Source organism: Oreochromis aureus, linkage group 7 (assembly GCF_013358895.1).
Source record: "Oreochromis aureus strain Israel breed Guangdong linkage group 7, ZZ_aureus, whole genome shotgun sequence".
NCBI classification, from domain to species: Eukaryota; Metazoa; Chordata; class Actinopteri; order Cichliformes; family Cichlidae; genus Oreochromis; species Oreochromis aureus.
This window is the reverse complement of record NC_052948.1, coordinates 57,960,416-57,981,684: the sequence shown is the minus strand read 5'-3', so window position 1 is coordinate 57,981,684 and position 21,269 is coordinate 57,960,416. Positions and strand designations below refer to the sequence as shown.

Sequence of the window (21,269 nt, the reverse complement as noted above, 5' to 3'; positions counted from 1 at the left end):
ACGTGCGTTCTCTGCTTATGGCGAGTGTTCCTTATATATAAGAAATGCATTTTGAAAAACAAGTGCATGATTACAATACAAACTCACACGTACAGTCACCTGGGCTTTCAGAAACAATAGCTATTTAGAATAGAAAGTATTTTAAAAAAGCATGCCTGTTTTAGAGTCAGTGACAGCCGCACGCGCGCTATCTGAAAAACTATCCCAAAGCAGCAGAAAATTAAACCCTTATGTAGCAACATCACCACCTGCTGGCGACATTGTCTACTGCATGCTGAATGGACCTCATTTTACTTCTGTAACAAATTTGACATTAAACAGATATGAATTGGTCGATGGTGCATACACTGATAGAAATATGACGGATAGGCCTGTTAAGTCTGACAACAAGATGATCTTCTTCAGGGAATCAGGGGGCATTAGGTCGGCAGAATCACCGCATGTGTTTGTGGGTATGGACCAATAGGAGGTGATCCAGGGATGGCGAAGCTCCGGAAGCTCATATTCTGCATCTGTAAATATTTCAAAGCAGTAAGGATGCTACTGATGAGCTCCGAGGATACCACATTTGTGTCCACAGATCACCATCAAATTTATCCAGCATAGTAATGTTAAAATTATAGGCGACCAAACAGAATAAGAGCAATGGGGTGACTGATGGATAAGATAAACGGAGTGTGCTCCAGAGGGTGAGTATATGACCGCAAATATCGATTCATTTCGCCGCATCTTTGTAACAGCTTCATTTAGATAGAATTTATATGACAGAAATGACATGAGTTGACCTGATGATAATGTCCCAGGACAGGAATTCAACCGTGCAAATGATGCGGATAAAATGTGACACAGAGGCGTGTCCCAAAAGATCACTGGAGTGAACCCTTCTGTTGCAGGGGCAAGCATATTATTCGTTATGTTCTGGCGCACATGTGAGGATATTTTTATGATTAAAAGGCACGGATCACAGTTTAGCTTTAGCAGAACCCGTTACAAATGCAAAAATGGAGCTTGTGTTTACCAGTAACACAGAAGTGAACTGTGGGCTCCTCCACTGCGCATGATTTGCTGCTGCTCTGTATTCTCTTTCTGTAATCCGTTTATACCACAGTATGACACAGTTGTGTCTTTATGGCCCACTTGGGATTTTTTCTGTTCTGTTGTGTGTGTCTCTCTGTGTGTGCACGTGTGTGTGTGTGTGTGTATGTTACAGATACAGAAGTAACAAAATTAAGGGAAATTTTGTGGAGAATACTGACAAGAGTCATAGTAAGAACACTTGTACGGTAAGAATCATATTGATGTTGATATTGATCATATTGTGGGTACAATTTACATTAATTGTCATTTCTCCATTTTATATGGTCATGTTTCTCCTGTTTTTGCCTTAATTACAAGGGTTTTTTTTTTGCCTTACAGATGTAATAAATTAAGATTCTTTCTTTCATCTTTACAACTGCATGTTCTGGTCTTTGCGATTTAGTTTTATTCTATGGAATTGAAGGTGTGGATCAGTTTTGGACGAGGTGGAGTTAGATTAGGTAAATCAGTTAAGCCCTATAATTTTTTTAAGCATTTAAAATCAAGTTGTGAGATAGTATAAAAAGGTTGGGAATAAATGATCAACACTGCTCTTAAGAAACACTGTTCTTTGATCTGTTTCTGAAAGTAAAATGATTATAAGAACTAAATAATATGGTAAATAATAATGATCATTTAAATATGCAGCATACAGATGCCTGAACAGAAAAGGGAAGAAGTGTCTTTAAGACATGGTGCAACACACCATTTGAGAATGTTTAATTATAGAAAACATGAACTTGATGGAAACAAAAAGGAGAACATAATTGCAACATGAAATAAGGCAGCTGTACTGCAGTGTGAACATAGGCTGAAGAACTCAATAAGCATTTATGCCATATACAAAGTTAAGCACACCAACTCTTGTACTCGTCCATCACAGTACAGTTTAAAATAATATACAGAAAAGTACACTATAGTACACCATCAGAGGAAACGAGTGGTAGACACTATTGATATTTAAAGCAGAGACCTGCTGCCAGTTAATTTTAAATTTATTTTTATTTTTATCTGACCAACCTGAAGAACATGAGTATGTCACTGTTCAGATGTACCGGTTAAGCATTAGTATTTTAGACAGATATTAAACATTTAAAGGTTTAGGCTGAGCTTTGTTTTTTGGTATTTAGAGATCATATAACCATGATACTGAGTTTTTGTTAAGCATGTTAAGCTAATCAAGTGTGCACTATTACTTTTTCAGTGTAGTGCTAACGTGTATGATGGTTTTTAATTGAAAGAGTATCCATCATTATTCTAGCATATATGAGGTTTCTGCAATGTTGTGATGGTGTGGCTCTCCACAAGGTGGAGCCATATGGTATATAGGTAAATGAAGTCTTCCAGTAGTGATGCTTATGTTAATAGAATTTTGATAATCAAACTTTCAAAATAAAACCTTCCAACTGTTACTAAAATTAAAGGTGGTCAGAATCCATACTAAAGCATGTATGTGTATATCACTACATTTCAGAAGGTACTAGTGAAGTCACGTTTGTATTACCTGACCGTTTTGAATGGATAAATGCAAGAACTTAAACGTTACTCTTAATATTTAATGTTTAATTGACACCCAGAAGGCAATAATTCAAAGTTAGGTAAAAACAGCTGAGAATGTGAAGTCAGTTCACTTCCTCCACAGTGGTAAGACACATAAGTTTGACATAGTTGCAATTAGGTTACAGTACAAAGACCACTAAATGTAAAATTGACATCATTGGTTGAGATTTTTTTCCATTCCCCTGAGCATAAACTCCAAAGGAACGTTAGCCACCTAACCCTGAAGTTAAAGTTAAATCTGCATGAAACAACTTTAGCTTGAAATGTCAGTGTTACACAATCTCTTTCATGCCTTTCTCTCTTTTACTTTTACTCAGACCCAGTCACAGAGATTACTGCAGTAGGATCAAGTGATTCAGATGATACTCAAATAAAAAAAAGAGTTTTTTCTATACTTGTCACAGTTTTATTTTTAAATAAAATCCTTCTTTATTTGGCTATAACTATCTGAAATGGTAAAAGCAACCCAAAACCAAAATGAGCCTTTTCTTGATGAAAAAAATAATATCTGCTCATTTTAATCATGACTGGTATTTTTTCAATAACTTCAAAAACACTCTTGAATTTCCTTTGTACTCCATTAGTTAGATACATTCTGATATGTGCTATCAAATTATAAAGAATGAAAGAAAAAAAAAGAAGCAGAGATAAAGATCATTATGATAAATAAAGGTACTAAGTACTAAAAGAGTAGTTAGCTCTGTGGTTTGATTTTCATGCATAACTGTTTTCAAATCATTTTGGTGACCTCCCAGTTACAGTCTAGTAGAGCATCAAATTTATTCAGAATTTAGTCATGTTTGCAAAGGTTTTTACTGTAATGTACTGTAAAGTTTTCATTATGTGTGTAAACCATAACCCATTAACAGTCTGTGATATAACTCTACATAGCAAAGAGTTTTATAACCTCATAACCTCATAAATTTACATCCTTGTTTAATAATGTTTTAAACTATAGGCATATATTTCATTCTGTTCCAATTAAAATCCACAGGTCAAACAGGATAGTTAAACTAGCCCATTTTAGAGATGAGAAAAATATAAATATAAGTAGTAGGTGAGAAACTTGGTGTGATCACACTAAACTTCTGAAAGGAAATGTTTTAAATTGTCTTTACAAAGTTACAGAACCACACCACCTCCTTACAGTTGTAGTTGATGCATTTTACATTTTTGTGCAACTTTCAGCTTACTTGCAACTGATTGGAAACACTTTGGCCATGACCACATCAGCCAGAGCTTGCAGCTTCAAGGACATTCGAGGATGTACATATGCATGCATGTGTGTCTTTGTTTTAGTATGTGACGAGTTTTACACACACCAAAGCTAGCTGGCGCTTCCTGAGTGGTAAACACGAGTGACTGACTGTCCCTGTCTGCTTTCCACCACCCTGTGCTATTTTATACTGACACACACGCATCGAGAGTTTCAATGTGTTAACGTGAGAAAACTCAGAGTATTACGTTTATTACCTTTTAAAAAAAAAAATACATAAAACTCTCAATTAGGAGCACAGGTAACAGTAAAAACATGCAGGTAATATCCAAGCTCACTTATGAAGAACTATTTATATAATATTATCCAGAATAATTTTTAAAACTAAAGATGGTAAGATTTAAGATAACATACAACAACATGACTGACATAGACATGTTGAAGGCCCATCAAGACTGTTAAATAAGCTCGGAAAAAATAGCTCTAAAAATACATTATACGATGTGAAATACATCATAGCACATACCAAAATAAGCCAAATGTTAACATTTTTTAAAATACAAGAAATAAATGAAAAAGAACTGTAATTAACAATAACATTCTGTCAGATAATCTCACATTTTTTACAGGCCAGAAAGAAAATATCAAACAGTAATTTCCCCAAAAAATTAGCGTTCCACCCGAGTTAACGGTGAATTTGAATTACACTTTTTATTTGTGTTTTTGGTGTTGCCACATCATTTCCTGTCTTGTTGGTCACTGTGCAGATTAAAAAAAGGGAAGTATAAGAGTTAAATTGTCAAGGAAGTCGTTGAAATGAGGAAGCTTCAGAGCTCCACCACTTTACTGTGTGTCAGTACCTAAAGTAAAGGTTAACCTGCTTCAGCTGGAAAACATAACCAGGATACCCGTGAGTGTAAGCTCCCTGTTTTTATGAGATATTGACAGCACACTTTTTTTTGTTTGTCAGGAGCTGACTGAATTTAAGATGACCTGTTCATGTATTGCTCAGAGTGTTGGAAGTTGATATACTGAAGGGCTGAAAAACTCAACTGGGCTCTGAAGCTGAACAGTGGAACTAGTTTACAACAATATCTACAGTAAGTGTAGCCTTTGTGTCTTCTTTCAAAAACGACTGTTTAAAATTTACCACTAAGCTACGTTTAACTGTCTTGTTACCGACAATAATTATACTTCCTCTTTTTTTTTGTTTTTTTACTGTCTTATCGAGGCTTACCATTTCTCACTAACTGCTGGCTTGTTTTTGATCAGAAAAAAAAAATCTGCCCTAGAGTGTGAGTTGTTGTGCCTGCTTCCTTGTTTTGGGAAGTAATAATTATGTTCAATGAATAATACATTTAAAATCATTTAAGTGATTAGGCCATTGTTTTCTTATTTTACCATTCTAACAGTGTTTTTAAAGAAAAGAGAAAAGAATGTTCTGGATCTCATGTTAACTACAGCGTCAGATTATCAGGAGGCACTTTTAGCATCTTTTTTCAGCTGTCAAAAATAATAAAATACATATATGAAAGTGCTGAATTCCACTTCAGAGTCTAAAAAAACCACCAGACATTTCAAACACTCAGCATGATTTCATTGAAACAACTGTCTCAGCTAAAAACTGATCAAGAAATAAAAATAACTGTGTCTAGCATGGCATTTTTTTTTTCTGGCACGTGTCTTTGGGTTCTTTCCAACTGCATAAGCCACTGAATGACAACCCAGAGTTTGGGTGTGACACATTAAAGGATGCCCAGTACTGAAATTTGGATTTTTTTTTTTTAAAAGCATCAAATTTATCTGTAAACAAAAGTGTTATAGTTAACTATCTCAACTGTCTTCAGAGACAGTGACAGCATTTTAGTGTGACATATTTATGACATCCAGGACAGCTTTTATAGAAAAGTACTTTAACATCAATTCTATTTTTGAGGGAAATTTATTTGTAGTCCTCGTGTTTTGTTAAAGAAAAGGAAAACCCTACTCCATTTAGTAGCTGTTCTACCATATATCTATTTCTGCGTGCAAAGTTATGGATGCTAAATTAAATTTTTTTCTGCACTTTGAAAGCTATTTGTACATTCCTGCTTAGCAAGTAAAATGATTAAAAAGGATTAACTGCTATTGATTAGCATTTCATTGAAAACAGAAATACAAAGTACAACTCAATCAAAAATAACATCAAACAGTCTCAAAGGAAGGTAGATTCTCAAGTGGAGCAGAGTTCAAGAGGTCTGTAGCGTGATGATATTGTCAGGAAATACCAGAAGCTGCTTATTTTAGGTCACAAATGTGGAGCTTATTTCCTTTTAAAATTTTATTTTCAAAGTTAGACCGTTGTGTATTACAAACAGGCAAAATTTTCTTAAGTATAAAATGGAGCAATGGAGTCATAAAAACAAGGTCAGCGCACTGTCTTAATATCTGCAACAGTTAAAAAGAATTTCTTAACCTTGTATTTATTTATTTATTTATTCATTTATTTAATGTGTTATTTATTAGGAACAAATGCAGAAAAACACTGTCTGCTGCAAAAGAGGTCCCCACTGCATGTGCATTATAGACAAATGAGGACATCAGTCCCTTAATGGGTAATGGGTGAAGCAATGATGAAATTACTTTTTAAATGATATAATACTGATAAAATAAAAAGAGCAAAAAGCTGTCACAAAACAAATAGAAGAGCAAAATTTTAGCAATACACAAAACAGTGCCCATGTTTTTCTATATATTTAACCATAGATTCATTGATGTGCAGTTCATTTACCATTTTTAACTGTTTCTGTGACTACATTTGTGTTGTCTGGAGCTTCAAATTTGGGAACTGATTGCAAGGAAATGTAGTTTGTTTTGAATTCTGAAATGTTTATTAGGACCAAGGAGTAATCAAGGAATAAAAATTAATCTATATCAAATGGATTAACCTTTATCTATTTGATTTACAATTGGAATCAAGGACAAACTCTAAGGTTTCATTTTGTAATCACTGTGGTCACTTTACTTTAAGAAAAGCTGGAATTGTCTTACTGAAACTGACCATGTGCACAGTGATCTGCAAAAAGGCAGAATCGTTTGTGTGTGTCAGGCTTTTAAGGTCACCATCCTTGCAATTTTCAGCTGAGTTTTAGTTTTCATTATGTGTACATTAATGGTTGCTGAATTTGAAATGGTTCTGTCTGACGAACAAAAATATTTCATACTTTCAGTTGCAGTATGCATTCAGCATTAAAATAGATTCATATTTCGATCAAAGAAGGAAGTGGTTTGTCAAAGTTATTTTCTTCCCAAAGTTGATCTATAGCTTGTTGGTGTCCAGGATATACTTTGGTATCTTTTAAATGTTAGTAAAGGCAAATGAATCCTTATATTTTGATGACTTGGTCAGGTTGGTTCCACATAAGAACCTAAAAACACAGTAAGGACAATAATAGGTGAAGAAGTCAGGAACCTGTGTCTATGTGGTGTCTTTACGGCTAAAACATGGTAGAAACCTTTGACAGCTCAGACTTATTTCTGACCTTTGTGTGTTCAAAAAGCAATGCTGCTGAAACCCAATGATAACTTGCTTTATGTGCTTTATTTTACATTGCAAAGCAGGTAGGCAGATGTGCAGCTGTGCAGCTGTCACCTCACAGTAAATTTCTACACAAAACAAAAAAGTATCCCAATTGTGTAAACACTATCACGTCATGTCTTCTGGGAACTTAAAGTGAGCTTGAGACATTTAAATATTGTGCTTCAAATGGTCAGATTATTGTTTTTTTCAGATTTTGGTTTTCATGCAAAAGAGCAGCTGTGTTGTGCAAAATTAGACAGAGTTAAAAATAACACAAAACAAAAAATTCCCCTGAAACAAAAATACTGCTGTGTTTAAACAGGCAGAAACTAATCAACATTTTTGCATTATGAAAGACTCAAAAGACAAAATGGAATACACATTTCCAAACTAAGAAAATCATCATATATTTTGACTTTTAAGTCACTATATGCTTGGATTGTTTATTGTTTGTGATTCGATTGTGGGATTCAGTGCTAAATTATTTATCATGTCATGCAATTCTACTTGAAAATTTTGAACAACTTGCAACAATTGCCAAACCTCAAACACTTGGACAGATCACTGCGGTTCATATTGCTGTAGCTGTGTTGTAGCTCCTCTGACTAGTGCAACAAGCATGTTAGTGCTAATGAAAGTCAGAAGTTTTGAGAATAGTTTAAGGCCTGCTGTATCACTGGTTACTTTGTGTGGCAGTTTTTGTGCTGTGAGTAAAGTATGACTATAAAGTATCAGGTATTACTCAGGTTTTGATTGCTTGGTCAATCTAAAGGGTTAGGTCCACTCCAGAACATCTCAACGACTGCTTGCAGTATTGCCTTTAAATTTGCTGCTGATATTTATGGTCCTCCCGAGAGGATGAATAATCTTGTTTGGTGATTTTTTGAGACTGAGCAGCAGCTGTACACTAAGGACACTAAGACAAACTTACTGTGTAAATGTGCAGCACATGATGACATGTTTCCTTTCTTAAGGAATTGGTATTACATGTTACTAACATCTGTCTAATTTCCTATTTGTTTTTCCAATTTTTGTTTTTAGGTGAATTTCATCCTAGTGGAAGAAGTTTGTGAAGGGACTTCCTTAAAGGGAGCCACTCACCAAAAGCCAGTATGGCTGATAATGTAAATTCATTGCCATTCTTTTATGGCAATATTACCAGGGAAGAGGCAGAGGACTACCTGCGGCAGACAGGTCTAAGCAATGGCCTGTACCTCCTACGGCAAAGCCGAAACTATCTTGGAGGCTTTGCACTGTCTGTGTCAAATGCAGGCCGTTATTACCACTACACAATTGAAAGACAACCCAATGACACGTATGCTATTGCTGGTGGTAAGAGCTACAGAAATCCCGTTGATGTGATCGACTACCATTCCCAAGAAACAGACGGTCTTGTGTGTCTACTGAAGAGGCCTTGTAACAGGCCCAAGAACATGCAGCCGAAAGTTGGGCCGTTTGAGGACCTGAAGGAAAAACTCATACGGGAGTATGTAAAGCAGACCTGGAACCTGCAGGTTAGTTTCAGCTCTATTATGTAATATAAGAAAACCATATTTGAAATGAGAAGTCAGTACTCTATGGAATACCATAGCAAACTAAATGATGGTTTATTGCAGTTTGGGCTTTATTTACATTTATGATAAAAGTCACCAACATAATTGTTAAGATGTTAAAGGTGTATTTTACATTTTACACACATTAAATTTCATGAATAAACCCTAAGCCTAGGAAAAGCATATAACTGCAGGAAGTACAGAAGGTCAGAGGAAAGTCACTTTGGTCCGTCTACAATTTTGGTAATAATGTTACTTTGACTTCTTTTAAATAATGCTACTGTGTTCCTATATCTTGATCGAAAGGCTACCTTTAAGAATTGTCCTCATTAGTAGACCAGACCAGATAAGACCATCATGGACTCCCAGTAAAGTTGAAGGGAATCAACTAAATTTCCATTTAAGCATTGCTCACTTCAGGATGCCCAAATAGCAACTGATAGCTCAGGTTGCGTTGATGTTCTAGTATCTCCACCATAGCACTAGTGGTATCCAATCTGTCTCTTCCATACTGAAAATACACAAATGGTTATCTCAACTCTTCTTCAGACTCTGCTGCTTGTGCATCACTTCTTGTGCTCAATTGCACATGGATGTATGTACAAAACCACTTCTTAGACAGGCACAATATGTAAGTCAGCCATTATACCTGGATAAATCTGTAGTTAAAGTGAGTTTTGTGAGTGTGCCCTGGGCTGACATAGGCAGCGTTAATCTAGCTTTATATTAGAAGTACAGCTAAGTGTGTTGCCTGTTTGCAGGGGGCAGCTTTGGAGCAGGCCATCATCAGCCAGCGACCTCAGCTGGAGAAGCTCATCGCTACCACTGCTCATGAAAGAATGCCCTGGTTTCATGGAACAATAACACGAGAAGACTCTGAGCCCAGGCTTCAAAGTGGCCCGCGTGCAAATGGAAAGTTTCTGTAAGTATTATATAATTCTCTTTTTATTACATTTTGCTGTGTTTGCAGGTAGTAGTACAAAATCCTATAAAAAGCCAGAAGAATACTATCATTCCTCTCATGGTAAAATTTTACACTGCATCTTTTGGGTCTGGTCAAGAGAAGAAATTCTCTCAGGCAGGGGATTGTTCATGTTTTGTTAGTCCTCGTCAATTTAAATTTTAGAAAACCGTTAAAACATAGTTTGAAAGAACTGCTTTCTTGCGGTTACTACATGGATAGAGATTGAGTTGTCACTGAAGAACATTTACAGTTATGGCTTGGAAGAAAACTTCTTTATGGACTTTATGAGTCCATATTTGTATTAATTATTTTTCTACTCAATAAAGTTAATCACTTGCCAAGAACTAATGCAAGTGTATTTGGGAAACCTGCCACTGATAGTCTGTGCAGATAGTGTGCATTGAATTGACACGGCTGAAGAGACTTTAACTACAGCTCCCATGATGGAAAACAAAAGATTAAAATGTCTGTCTGACTCTGGATTAATTGCTTTTACAATTGCTTTGTTTGCATTTTTCATACAATGATTCTTGTACTGAACTTCTACATTCTTGCCCCTGATAGAATGGCCCTCATGGCACTAGGAAAGCAAGCAACCAACCAAACAAAGCAAAATAAAACAGAAATTCCAATAAAACTAAGCTTAAACCTTTGAAAATCAAACTAACCTAAAATTATAATAAAATGTTTATTTATAGGCGCCTTTAAAGACCCTCAACCTTATAATCGTACAAAAAAACAATAACATAAGGTAAACAAATAAGAAACAACTATAAAAGCTAATCAAGATAAAAACAGTCAAAGACCAAGTCATAATGAAGGGTTTGCAATTCTGAATAGATGGGTTTTAAGACGTGATTTAAAAGTAGAGAGAAAGTTTGTAGTCCAGTGATCTGGTGCGTTCCAGAGTCTTGGGGCAGGCTCTGAGTCCCATGGTAATCAGGTAAGCAGGTGGAACAGACAGAGGAAACCTGAAGAAGAGCAGAGTGTATGATAGGGTAAGTGCATATCAGATGTAAAGAAAAGATCAGATAAATATGGAGGAGCAAGGTAATGAAGGGCTTTAAACGTAAGAAGCAGGATCTTGAAATTGACACGTAAGTGAACTCGAAGCCAATGGAGCTGTTTAAGAACATGTGTTATATGTTCAGTGGATTTAATTCTGCATATAATACAAGCAGCTGAATTTCGAGCTAACTGCAGCTTATGGAGAGATTTATGAGGTAGACCATAGAGAAGAGAATTATAGTTATTTAAATGAGATGTGACAAGAACATTGTTCCACAAGTATGGTGGTACTGTTTGGAGTAAGTCAAGGACAAAGGCGGTTAATGACTAAACCTATGTGAAAAACTTTAGATGTTTAAAGTAGTCTACATCACACATCCTAGAGATGTCTCATTCTACAGCAGGAAGACCAAACATCTAGCCAAAGTTATGTCAGAGTGCTCCCTATCAAGCCCTGATCTCAGCCTTAAGGCTTAGAGCTTTGATTACATAAAGAGAGACATAATCCACAGAAACAATGTGGCAAGACCTTGAAAAATGTAATGAGGTGTTGTTTTACAAACAAATAATACTGGTTTAATGTGGTTTTAATATTTCAGTTCCTCTTAGCTTCACTTTGTAAGAAGTCAGCTGGTAAAAAAAAAAGCATTCAACTACATTTGCATTTTTAAAATATTTTAGTTTAACGTTCACTACGTTCATAGCGTTCATAGCATTCCTAACTGCAAAATAGAATAAACTAGAGTAAACATTACCATACTGGGAGAAATGTGACAAAACCTAGAAGTGGTTCATGCACAGTAAATTAATTTATTATTTAATATTAATGTATTAATTCATTCAGAAAAGGATGCTTTTTTTGTTTTTTTGTTTTTTTTAACCCTGTAAAACAGTGAAATCAGACTCAAAAGTTCAGCTGTTTCAATGACAGTAGAAGTCTTATTCACATTCATTGTCTTAATTCATATTGCTGAGGTCTGGCCAAAACAGTAAATTAAATTCATTATACACACAACACTGCTACATCAGCTGGAAGTGGAGTGAGTCCGTTCTTTATTTCACAGTTTTAAAGAGATTGATCTGGATTTATTTCAAGAACCCAAACCTCTCAGAACTTGACATTTTAATAACCTCATGAGGTTTTTTTTAATGTTGCTTTTGGTTTGCCTTTACTTTACCTAACTTAACTATATGTTTATTTCAGAGGAGACAAATGAAAGACTATGGTGAGCAGCAAAAGTAAAATAGTAATATTTTCTGCGGCTTTACAAAATTAATGAGCAAAAGAATACATCAGTCTCAGACAACATACAACATCCAAATACTGAAGAAACACAAGATCAAGCAGGGTACAAAGTACAGGACTGAAACTCCTAAGATTGTGCAGTGTCATCCTTTTTTTTTTTCGCGCATTTTCTGAGTGTTATATCAAGATCAGTGAAGTGAGAAAAAGAAAAACAAAGAAATTATTAAAGTTGAGAGTAGCTTTTATCCCTCCAGGAGCTTCTGCCTTTCAGAGATAGTAAATGATTAAACTCTCAAAATGACATGAAACTTAGTTCAGTTATGTGTCTGAGAAATAGGTTGGGCAAAGAAGATATTTAGAAATTTCCTTTCCTCTGGGGCAGAACTTGTAAGTATTTCCTATTGACTAGTTCTCTTATGTAGCTTTTATTCTCAAAAAGGTGGAGAATAGACTGAAAGATACATATTTTGTCAATTTGTTTGTTGTTAAAGTATTTTTTAAATTTGATTTTCTAATATGGTTTTGTAATTTAATTAATACTTGTATTCAGTGAGAGCTGGTTCTGCAAATGAAAAGAGTGGTTTTAAGCTGATTGTTACTAACACACACACACACACACACACACACACACACACACACACACACACACACACACACACACACACACACACACACACACACACACACACACTCTCAAGACCAACAAAGATTGTTGAGATTCAGACCATGGCATCAGCAGACTCCTAGCAGAACAGTGTTGTGTTCCCTCTACGTAGCAAGATTTCAGAATTCTAGGTTACAAATAAAGTAACTGTGTGAGTAGTGAAAAACATGAAATCCTACAAAAGCAACAGTCTAAACAAACACAGCTATGTTAGCACTGTATTGCTTCCATTCCATCTTATTACATTTTATTTGTCAAATGTGTAAAATGTCTTTTTTGCTTTGAAACCACTGAATAAAGTTTGTAAAGTATTTATAGAACCTCAAGCTTCAGTTGAGAGGCTGTGGTCTCGCTTGAAGAAAGAGAGAGGAACATACACATGCACACACACATACACACACACACAGACACACACAGACACACACACACACACACACACACACTGTGGTTTCCGCTCTGGCAGTTTGCAAAGGACTTCCTGAAGTAGCCAAACAAGAGGGAGACTAACAGCAGGGCAAAATGTAACTGTTCTGTCCCTTCTCTCACGTAACATCTAGCAGGAAACTTACTTTCCACTGAAACACATCATCATGTTATGCTTATGTCTTTAAATTTTATTGAAATTTTGTTAAGAGTGAATCACATACTGCACACATAGCATTCTGGAGCACAGTTATTGATAATAGCACACAGGCTATTAGTTTTACTTCCTGTTTAGTTCTCCTTACTTCTTATTTACTGTAATGTCTCCATGTGATGGGGTTTTTTTTCAAATGCTAATCTATGAAAAAATTTGCACTTAGCCACAACTTATCACATCTGACACAGTAAGTGGTAATAGGCGGGGCAACATGATTTCTCAGTTGAAAATTCAGGCTAATATTTGGTTTCATTGTGCTTAGTGAGCCATCATAGATAAATAAAAAGCAATACAGATGCAGCAGTGGAAAATATTCATAATTTTCTGAATTCAAGTTGTAAATTTGCAAAATAAATAAATGAAAACAGAAAAATATACAAATTCATGAGTTAAACTAAATTGTTATCCAGTGATAACACTGGAGTGCTTATCACTAAAGCACTAGGATTTTAATTCAATTCAGTTTAGTATTAATGGTATAGCCTCAAATCACAACAGTTGCCTCAGGGTGCTTTCTATTATAAGGTAAAGACTCTATAATAAGTAGGATTTTGAAGATACATTTCTCTGAACTGAGCCTATTCAAAAGAAAATGACATGATTTTTTTTTTTGTTTTTTTACATTTATAGACATTTTTTCTTGTGACCTTGAAATATTGTGCATGAATAATGTTAATACATCTTGAAACTGTAAAAAATATATTCATTGCTTTTGCGTTCCGTAATAGCTATCAGATGAATTGAAAAACCACCAAGGAATACTAATCACTGATTCACAGTTTGCAGTGAGATGTGAACATTTTTGTAGTTATTTAATGGTATATATGTATATAATGAACTACAAAAACAAAAACTGTTTCAAACGAGTCTTCCTTTTTTTTTCTTCTGTGTGAAGGATTCGGCAGAGAGATGCGAATGGATCCTATGCTCTGTGTTTACTGCATGAAGGACAAGTCATGCATTATCGTATTGACAAGGACTCGGCTGGCAAGCTCTCCATTCCAGAGGGCAAGAAATTTGACACCTTGTGGCAGGTTATCCCAGTGTGCTTTATATTTATGGGCTAAGACCATTTCAACAATCTTAATCTGTTAGAAATTGTATAATGTATTACAAGGTGAGGTGGTAAAACTTATGTGTTTACTCTGCCTACACCTCTGCTTAAACACAGCTGGTGGAGCACTACTCATACAAACCAGATGGTCTTTTGCGAGTGCTAACAGAGCCCTGTCCAAGGCCTGATGGAGATATTGGTAAGAAACACAAACGCAACTAATCGAAATGTGTTTACAGCAAGACTTTCATTGAAAGCAAATTTCACTGCATGTTAACTAATATCTAATAATCTAAATTATAACACTGTATACACAGCTGATTAACATTTGTCTTATTCCATGTTCACAGGGCTGATAGGACGGCCTCTTCTTCCACCGGGCCATCCTAGATTTGTTGCTACCATTGTAAGTTCTGTCTATGTGCATTAATACATTCAACTGAAACGGAAACGCTGGTTAAATCTGCCTCAGCAGTCAGCCTGTATGGGTTACCATTAACCATTATGACAAGGGTTGTTTTGTTTTTTTATTATTAGAATGATATGGCTTCTTCAGGAAGCCCTGTATGGTAAAACAAACATGGAAATGTTTCTTGTAATTTGTAGATGAATGAGTCTGTCAGACGACTTCACACATCCTTGTTTGGAGCTATTTTTTCAATAAATCTTTTTCCTATTGTAATAATTTCATGCATGAATTTAATATTACCATTAATGAAAACCACTCTGACATTTTGATTTTCAGGGAAGTGCGGCAGAAAAAATAATCGGCAAGATCAACATACCTGGCATAACAAAGGTGCATTACACACATCCTGTTTCCTCAGTCATAGTCGCTGACAGCAGTGTGTAACCTCCACCTTCTTTCTCCCTCTGCACTTCTTCACTAATGGAATGTGGATTGCTATTTACTAACTCTTTCTTGCAATATTGGTCCTTTGAATTATGTCCTTTCTAATCCCTATGACAGATCTCACATCCAAGTAGATAATGGATGTCAGTGCACACACGCTTATTGAATTGGTGTGACATCTTAGTTGGTGTATTTGTAATTATGTTCTAACACCATCCAGAGGTTACCAAGTGCAATTGCATTACTAACCACAAGCAGCCATTTGGTAGCTTTCTATATGTGCTTGTGATAATATTGTCTACTTGTCTATTGTCCACATGTAATGTTCCATCCTTTAAAATCCCTCTGCCATCTTTTCTTGTCTTTTCTTTTCTTTTCTTTTGCTTTTTTTTTCTTGTTTTTTTGCCTGGCTTTGTCACAGTTAGGTTTAAGATGTCTTTTTTCTTCCCTTTTTGAATTCTGCCTTCTTTCTAAATTTTTCTGAGATTTTATGCTTGAGATGTTTGAGAGTCAAAATACCCCCTGACTTACAGTCAATTTGGGATATTTATAAAACTTTTAAAGCAGGTGTGTGGGACATGTCATATGTGGAGAGTAAATCAACTACCAAACCTAAACCCCTTCTTTGAAATTATGTGTTCACTTGTTGCAGATTACTTTCAGCAGTAAGTGCTATTTAGCTATACTTCATGCATTCTCATAATGAATGTTCTTTAACACTGTCTCCTCTGATGATAACAGGGCCGATCATCTCGTACCAGATCTACAGGTTGCTCCAATCCTTATGAAACTAGGATACCCGGTAAAGGTAAGTTATTTAGACAGCATTGTCAAACCCTATATTGTTGTACTGTTGTTCAATTGCAAACTTGCTTGTGCATGTGCCCTAGACTGTGCATATTATTTAGCATAGATTCTATATCATGTTGGGTGTCATCTGCATAGCAGAGAAAATGTATGCTATGCCTTCTGATGCCTAAGGGAAGCATGTATAATCAGGGGTCCGCAGTCTCTTCTGAGACTGAAGAAGTCACTTGGATGAGTGACGAAACATTTCTCCCACAAAACGCTACGTCCAGATAAACAGAATCAACTTTTGGAGATTTACTTACCTGGATGATTGAGCATGCATCAAGATGTTTCAGTTTGATGAGGGCTTTTTTAAGAAAAATAATGCAGCAAACAATTTTTCCAGACTACATAATGATTTTAATATCTCTAGCATATCCATGAGACAGGACAAGGGATACTGTTAATTTTTGTTTGTTTAACAAAAACCAAGACTATTCCTTTACCCTGAACATGTAACTAGAGATGACCAGTCTTCGAGGAAAATTAGGATGAACTTTAACTTGTCAGAATGACAGATTTTTTGGATTATGGTAATCTGATTTAAAAAATACATTTCTTTTCACTTTTGAGTGATGCTAGAGGTATAGTCCTCCCTTAATACTTTTTCCAGGACAATGTTACAGTTTTTCAAAAGGAAAGTAAAATCAGTTTTATGCTTTCCTATAGGGGACATACTAGACAGATAGACTTAACAACAATGATAAATCTGAATGGGGAAAATCTACCAGAATATCTAGCTATTATTTGACTAGAGAACATTCTCAACTTGTAAAATCTAAATTTACACGTTTTCATTTAATATTCCACTGCTTCCTAATTTTGACATGTTGAATTCTTCATCAGAGGCCATGCCAATGGACACAGAGGTATATGAGAGTCCTTATGCAGATCCAGATGAACTGCGGAGTTCTACAGTGGATCGCTCACATCTTTTCTTGGAGGATGGAGAACTGGGCTCTGGGAATTTTGGTACCGTCATGAAAGGCACCTACAAGATGAGAAAGTATGCTACATTAAATCATATCATTACATACAAACACTGCACCACAATGCTTTGTTAAATGATCAGACTAACAAATTTAAAATATTCTCCCTATCATAAATGATATTTATGATTTGCTGACTGCAGCAGGCAAACTCTATTGTCAGTGATTCACTGATATAACCCAAAAAATAAAATATGAGTTCAGCACATCTTGTTTCATTGTTTTCCCAAAGAAATATTCAATCAGTTATTCAAATTCCAAAAACACACAGCTCATATCATACAAATCAAAACCAAGCAAAGTCCACAGGACACAAATATCACAGTCTTGGTCCCTGCATTCATTAAAAGATGGCTTCATTATAGCAACCCCCCCCCCCCCCAGACAATTGTGTCTATTGATATCCGTACCACTATGTTGTTTTGCTGATGATGAATGTTGACTGTGGATGAGTCAAAATGTCTGAAAAATGCATTTCTGTTGTAGTAACATATTAATACTTACACTAATCCATGCTGCATATTAGGACAGAGAAGACAGTTGCAGTCAAAATCTTGAAGAATGATGATAACAACCAGTCAGTACGTGACGAAATGCTGCGGGAAGCCAATGTAATGCAGCAGCTGGACAATCCGTATATTGTCCGGATGATTGGTATCTGTGAAGCAGAGAACCTCATGCTAGTTATGGAGCTGGCTGAGCTGGGACCCCTCCACAAGTTCCTGCAGAAAAATAAGTATGTACTGCGACTTGGCCTTGCTCTTTCTTCAATTTGGTGTGTTTGAACATTGTTGGTTTTTTTTCACATTAATGCAAGTACATTGCGATAGAGTCTGAATTTTTATTTATAAAGGTACTGTTTTGTGGTAAGTTACTTGAGTTATTCTACAATGGAATGGACCCATCCAACCGACTCATCAAGAATCCAATTTTGATCTTTCCACAAGCTTTCCAGTTTAGGAGATTAAAGTGACAAATCACTCTGTTTTGTTTTTTTCTAAATGTGAAGTTATTTATAGGTTTTATTTTCAAAATAACAGAATATAAAAGAAATCAAAGATTTCAAAATACAGTTCTCATATCGTGTGAGGTTTACAGTGGCTTTTAGAGTTAAAGTAACAACAACTCCTCATCTCCAGGCAAACGACCATAAAGAATATCACAGAGCTGGTCCATCAGGTGTCTATGGGGATGAAGTACCTGGAAGAGCATAACTTTGTCCACAGGGACCTTGCTGCAAGGAATGTACTGCTGGTCACACAGCACTATGCCAAGATCAGTGACTTTGGCCTCTCTAAAGCTGTTGCTGAGGATCAAAACTACTACAAGGTAACATATGGCATAGGATGACACGTCATCTGTCTTTATATTCTCAAAAAGCCTTGATGGTCCATCTCTATGAACGTCTTAGATTTTTCCCAAAAAGCTGATTCTGTTCATGAGGACGTAGTGTTTTCAGTGAGAGAAACATTTTCTCTAAAGAAGTCACTTTGATGAGTGACAAAACGTTTCTCCCACTGAAAATGCTGTCGTCATGAACAGAATCCCACAAACTTTTGGGGATTTCCTTATCTTCATGACTGAGCATGCATCAAGACTCTAAGATTTTTTTTAAAAAAGTAAGTCAATCTCAATGAAAGTGTTACTGTAAAGCAGGGGTGGGCAACTCCAGGCCTCAAGGGCTGTCCTGCAGGTTTTACATGTGTCCTTGATCCAACACAGCTGATTCAGATGGCTAAATGACCTCCTCAACATGTCTTGAGGTTCTCCAGAGGCCTGGTAATGAACTAATCATTTGATTCAGGTGTGTTGACCCAGGGTGATATCTAAAACCTGAAGGACACTGGCTCTCGAGGCCTGGAGTTGCCCACCCCTGCTGTAAAGCATTAAAATAACTGTAACACTAACACCAATCAATCTGCCTTACTTGTATCTGTTATCATATTGTGAACACTACTGCCAGGAACCAGTCCTAATCATTGTGTTATTTGAAGCTGCAAAATGACCAGTGTGGCACGAAATTACAAGTTATGTTTGTGTGTTTCTCCCTTTAGGCTAAAGGTCATGGGAAGTGGCCAGTGAAATGGTACGCGCCTGAATGTATAAACTACTTCAAATTCTCATCCAAAAGTGATGTGTGGAGCTTCGGGGTGCTCATGTGGGAGGCTTACTCCTATGGCCAGAAGCCATACAAGGTATTAATAATAGCTCATTGAAAATACATGAGACATGTCACCTCACTCACTCACACATTGTGTTTTTGTTTGAACATTAGTTTCGACTATTAGCAGCTACAGTCAAAAATGTAAAGCTGTTGCAGCCTTTATTTTTTCAATTTTTATTCTTTATAGTTGCTGTTTTATGTATACTAAATGACTACAAAACAAATGTTTCAGATTTGTTTAGTTGTAATTTATAGAATAATTTTGTAATGTGTACTCATTGTCCACCCATGAAATCTTGACCTATGAATTGCATGTATCATAATGATCTTAGTGTGTGACTTTAGAATTATGTACTAAGCTTCTTATTGTTATTAAAAAAAATAATGGTTGCAACAAAAAAAATTGCTGCAACCATGAAAAAAAAAAATTTCATGAAAAATTATGACTTTGATAATCTCTACACCTTTACATTTGTTTATTTGATGGCATCCTATTTTTTCTGAATATTTAACTCTTTACAGGGAATGAAAGGAAATGATGTCCTGCAGATGATTGAAAGTGGTAAGCGTATGGACTCCCCAGAGAAGTGTCCACTGGAGATGTATGAGCTCATGAAGACCTGCTGGACATATAAGTAAGTGACATGTTCATCACAAGGCATTAGCTGAACAAACAGCAAACTGGTTTATGTTTTATGGACATCTTTTGTGATTATTGCATGTTATTTTCATGTCTTCCAGGGCAAATGAGAGGCCTGGCTTTAATATTGTTGAGCCAAGACTACGAGAGTATTACTACGACATTGCACAGTGATTGCTCACTTGAATGTTATGAGACTATGCAAACTAGTGGCTGATGATGAAAATTAGCTTTTACACGTATTGGTTAAGAGATTGTTATGGATAATAAATGCTGTAAAATATAGACTTTAACTGGAATATATTCTCTTTTAATATAAACTCTGATTATGCAAATATAATTCCTATTACATTTATTTGTTCTTGAATGTAAGCCATATGAAAATGATAATAAACTGTTACAAGTCTATCTTATTTCATGAGCAACCACTGATGTTATACCTAAAAACTACATAACTTACTGTTTTCCTATAAGCTTCCTAATATCAGGGCATTATCTGTTTTAATGTAGTTTGATCACATTGTCATTGTAATGAAACATATAAACATACAATCCGACCTTGTTTAAGCATCTTCAGCACTCTGAGTTTCTGTACTTGCATAAACAATTCTAAGATGAATAAATTATATTCATGTGCCTTCAAATTATTTTATATATATTCATTGTCAAAGTCAGTGACCAAGTGGTTGGTTGACATTTAAAACAGAGTAACTCAAAATCTGACAAAGGATTTGTTGCTATTTTGAGCTTTTGGTTATTGAGATGTCAGGAAACATTAGCTGTTTACAAAAACCTCAGCTAAGAGCAATAAACTAGAACAATTCAAATGGATTGTTGAGCCACTTCCTGAACAGAAAAACAGTGGCAAACAAATGACTAGAGCTAGAGCTTAGTAAAAAAAACATTACAAATCTTTTTCAAAAGTAAACCTAACTATTTAGGCACCAAAAACTTAAGCCTCTATACCTGGTACGGATGATTGTGGCAAACCAGAACAAATTACTTTAAAAAACTGGTGGAAATGAAACATGGCAGCAACACATCACACAACCCTTCTGATTAAAACAAGGTGATAACAAAGGTATCAACAACTGTCTCTGTGCCACACAGATTGGAAGTGAAGAAAGATGATGAAGCAACTACAATGCTATCTTGTGATGTAATAATTGTCTTTTTCTTGGTTACAAGTACATTTTTTGGTAGTGAAATTATATGTAAATCTGTAACAGTTCA

At 35.6% G+C, this 21,269-nt stretch overlaps 1 protein-coding gene across 4 annotated transcripts; it reads left to right on the top strand.

Annotated features, from left to right (window-relative positions):
- Nucleotides 1-552: 552 nt before the first annotated feature.
- On the top strand, nt 553-20,444 carry syk (spleen tyrosine kinase). 4 transcript variants are annotated; one of them, XM_039615910.1, is made up of 16 exons: nt 553-689; nt 1,211-1,283; nt 4,824-4,953; nt 8,454-8,926; nt 9,727-9,887; nt 14,383-14,521; nt 14,659-14,740; nt 14,892-14,947; nt 15,287-15,340; nt 16,136-16,202; nt 17,090-17,249; nt 17,759-17,968; nt 18,372-18,561; nt 19,287-19,427; nt 19,919-20,031; nt 20,138-20,444. In XM_039615910.1, the coding sequence occupies exons 4-16, from the start codon at nt 8,525-8,527 to the stop codon at nt 20,208-20,210; spliced, it is 1,848 nt and encodes a 615-aa protein (XP_039471844.1). In that variant the 5' UTR covers nt 553-689; nt 1,211-1,283; nt 4,824-4,953; nt 8,454-8,524; the 3' UTR covers nt 20,211-20,444. The 4 variants fall into 4 exon arrangements, with proteins under 4 accessions (XP_039471844.1, XP_039471843.1, XP_039471845.1 ...); XM_039615909.1 differs by lacking the exons at nt 553-689; nt 1,211-1,283 and adding an exon at nt 4,649-4,769 and having other exon boundaries at nt 4,866-4,953; XM_039615911.1 differs by lacking the exons at nt 553-689; nt 1,211-1,283 and adding an exon at nt 4,657-4,763 and having other exon boundaries at nt 4,866-4,953.
- Nucleotides 20,445-21,269: the final 825 nt, after the last annotated feature.

Coding starts and splice junctions, on each gene's coding strand:
- syk (XM_039615910.1), top strand. CDS start 8,525: ATGGCTGATAATGTAAATTCATTGCCATTCTTTTATGGCAATATTACC. Junction 17,969..18,371: donor AAGTTCCTGCAGAAAAATAA/GTATGTACTGCG, acceptor CCTCATCTCCAG/GCAAACGACCATAAAGAATA. Junction 20,032..20,137: donor AAGACCTGCTGGACATATAA/GTAAGTGACATG, acceptor CATGTCTTCCAG/GGCAAATGAGAGGCCTGGCT.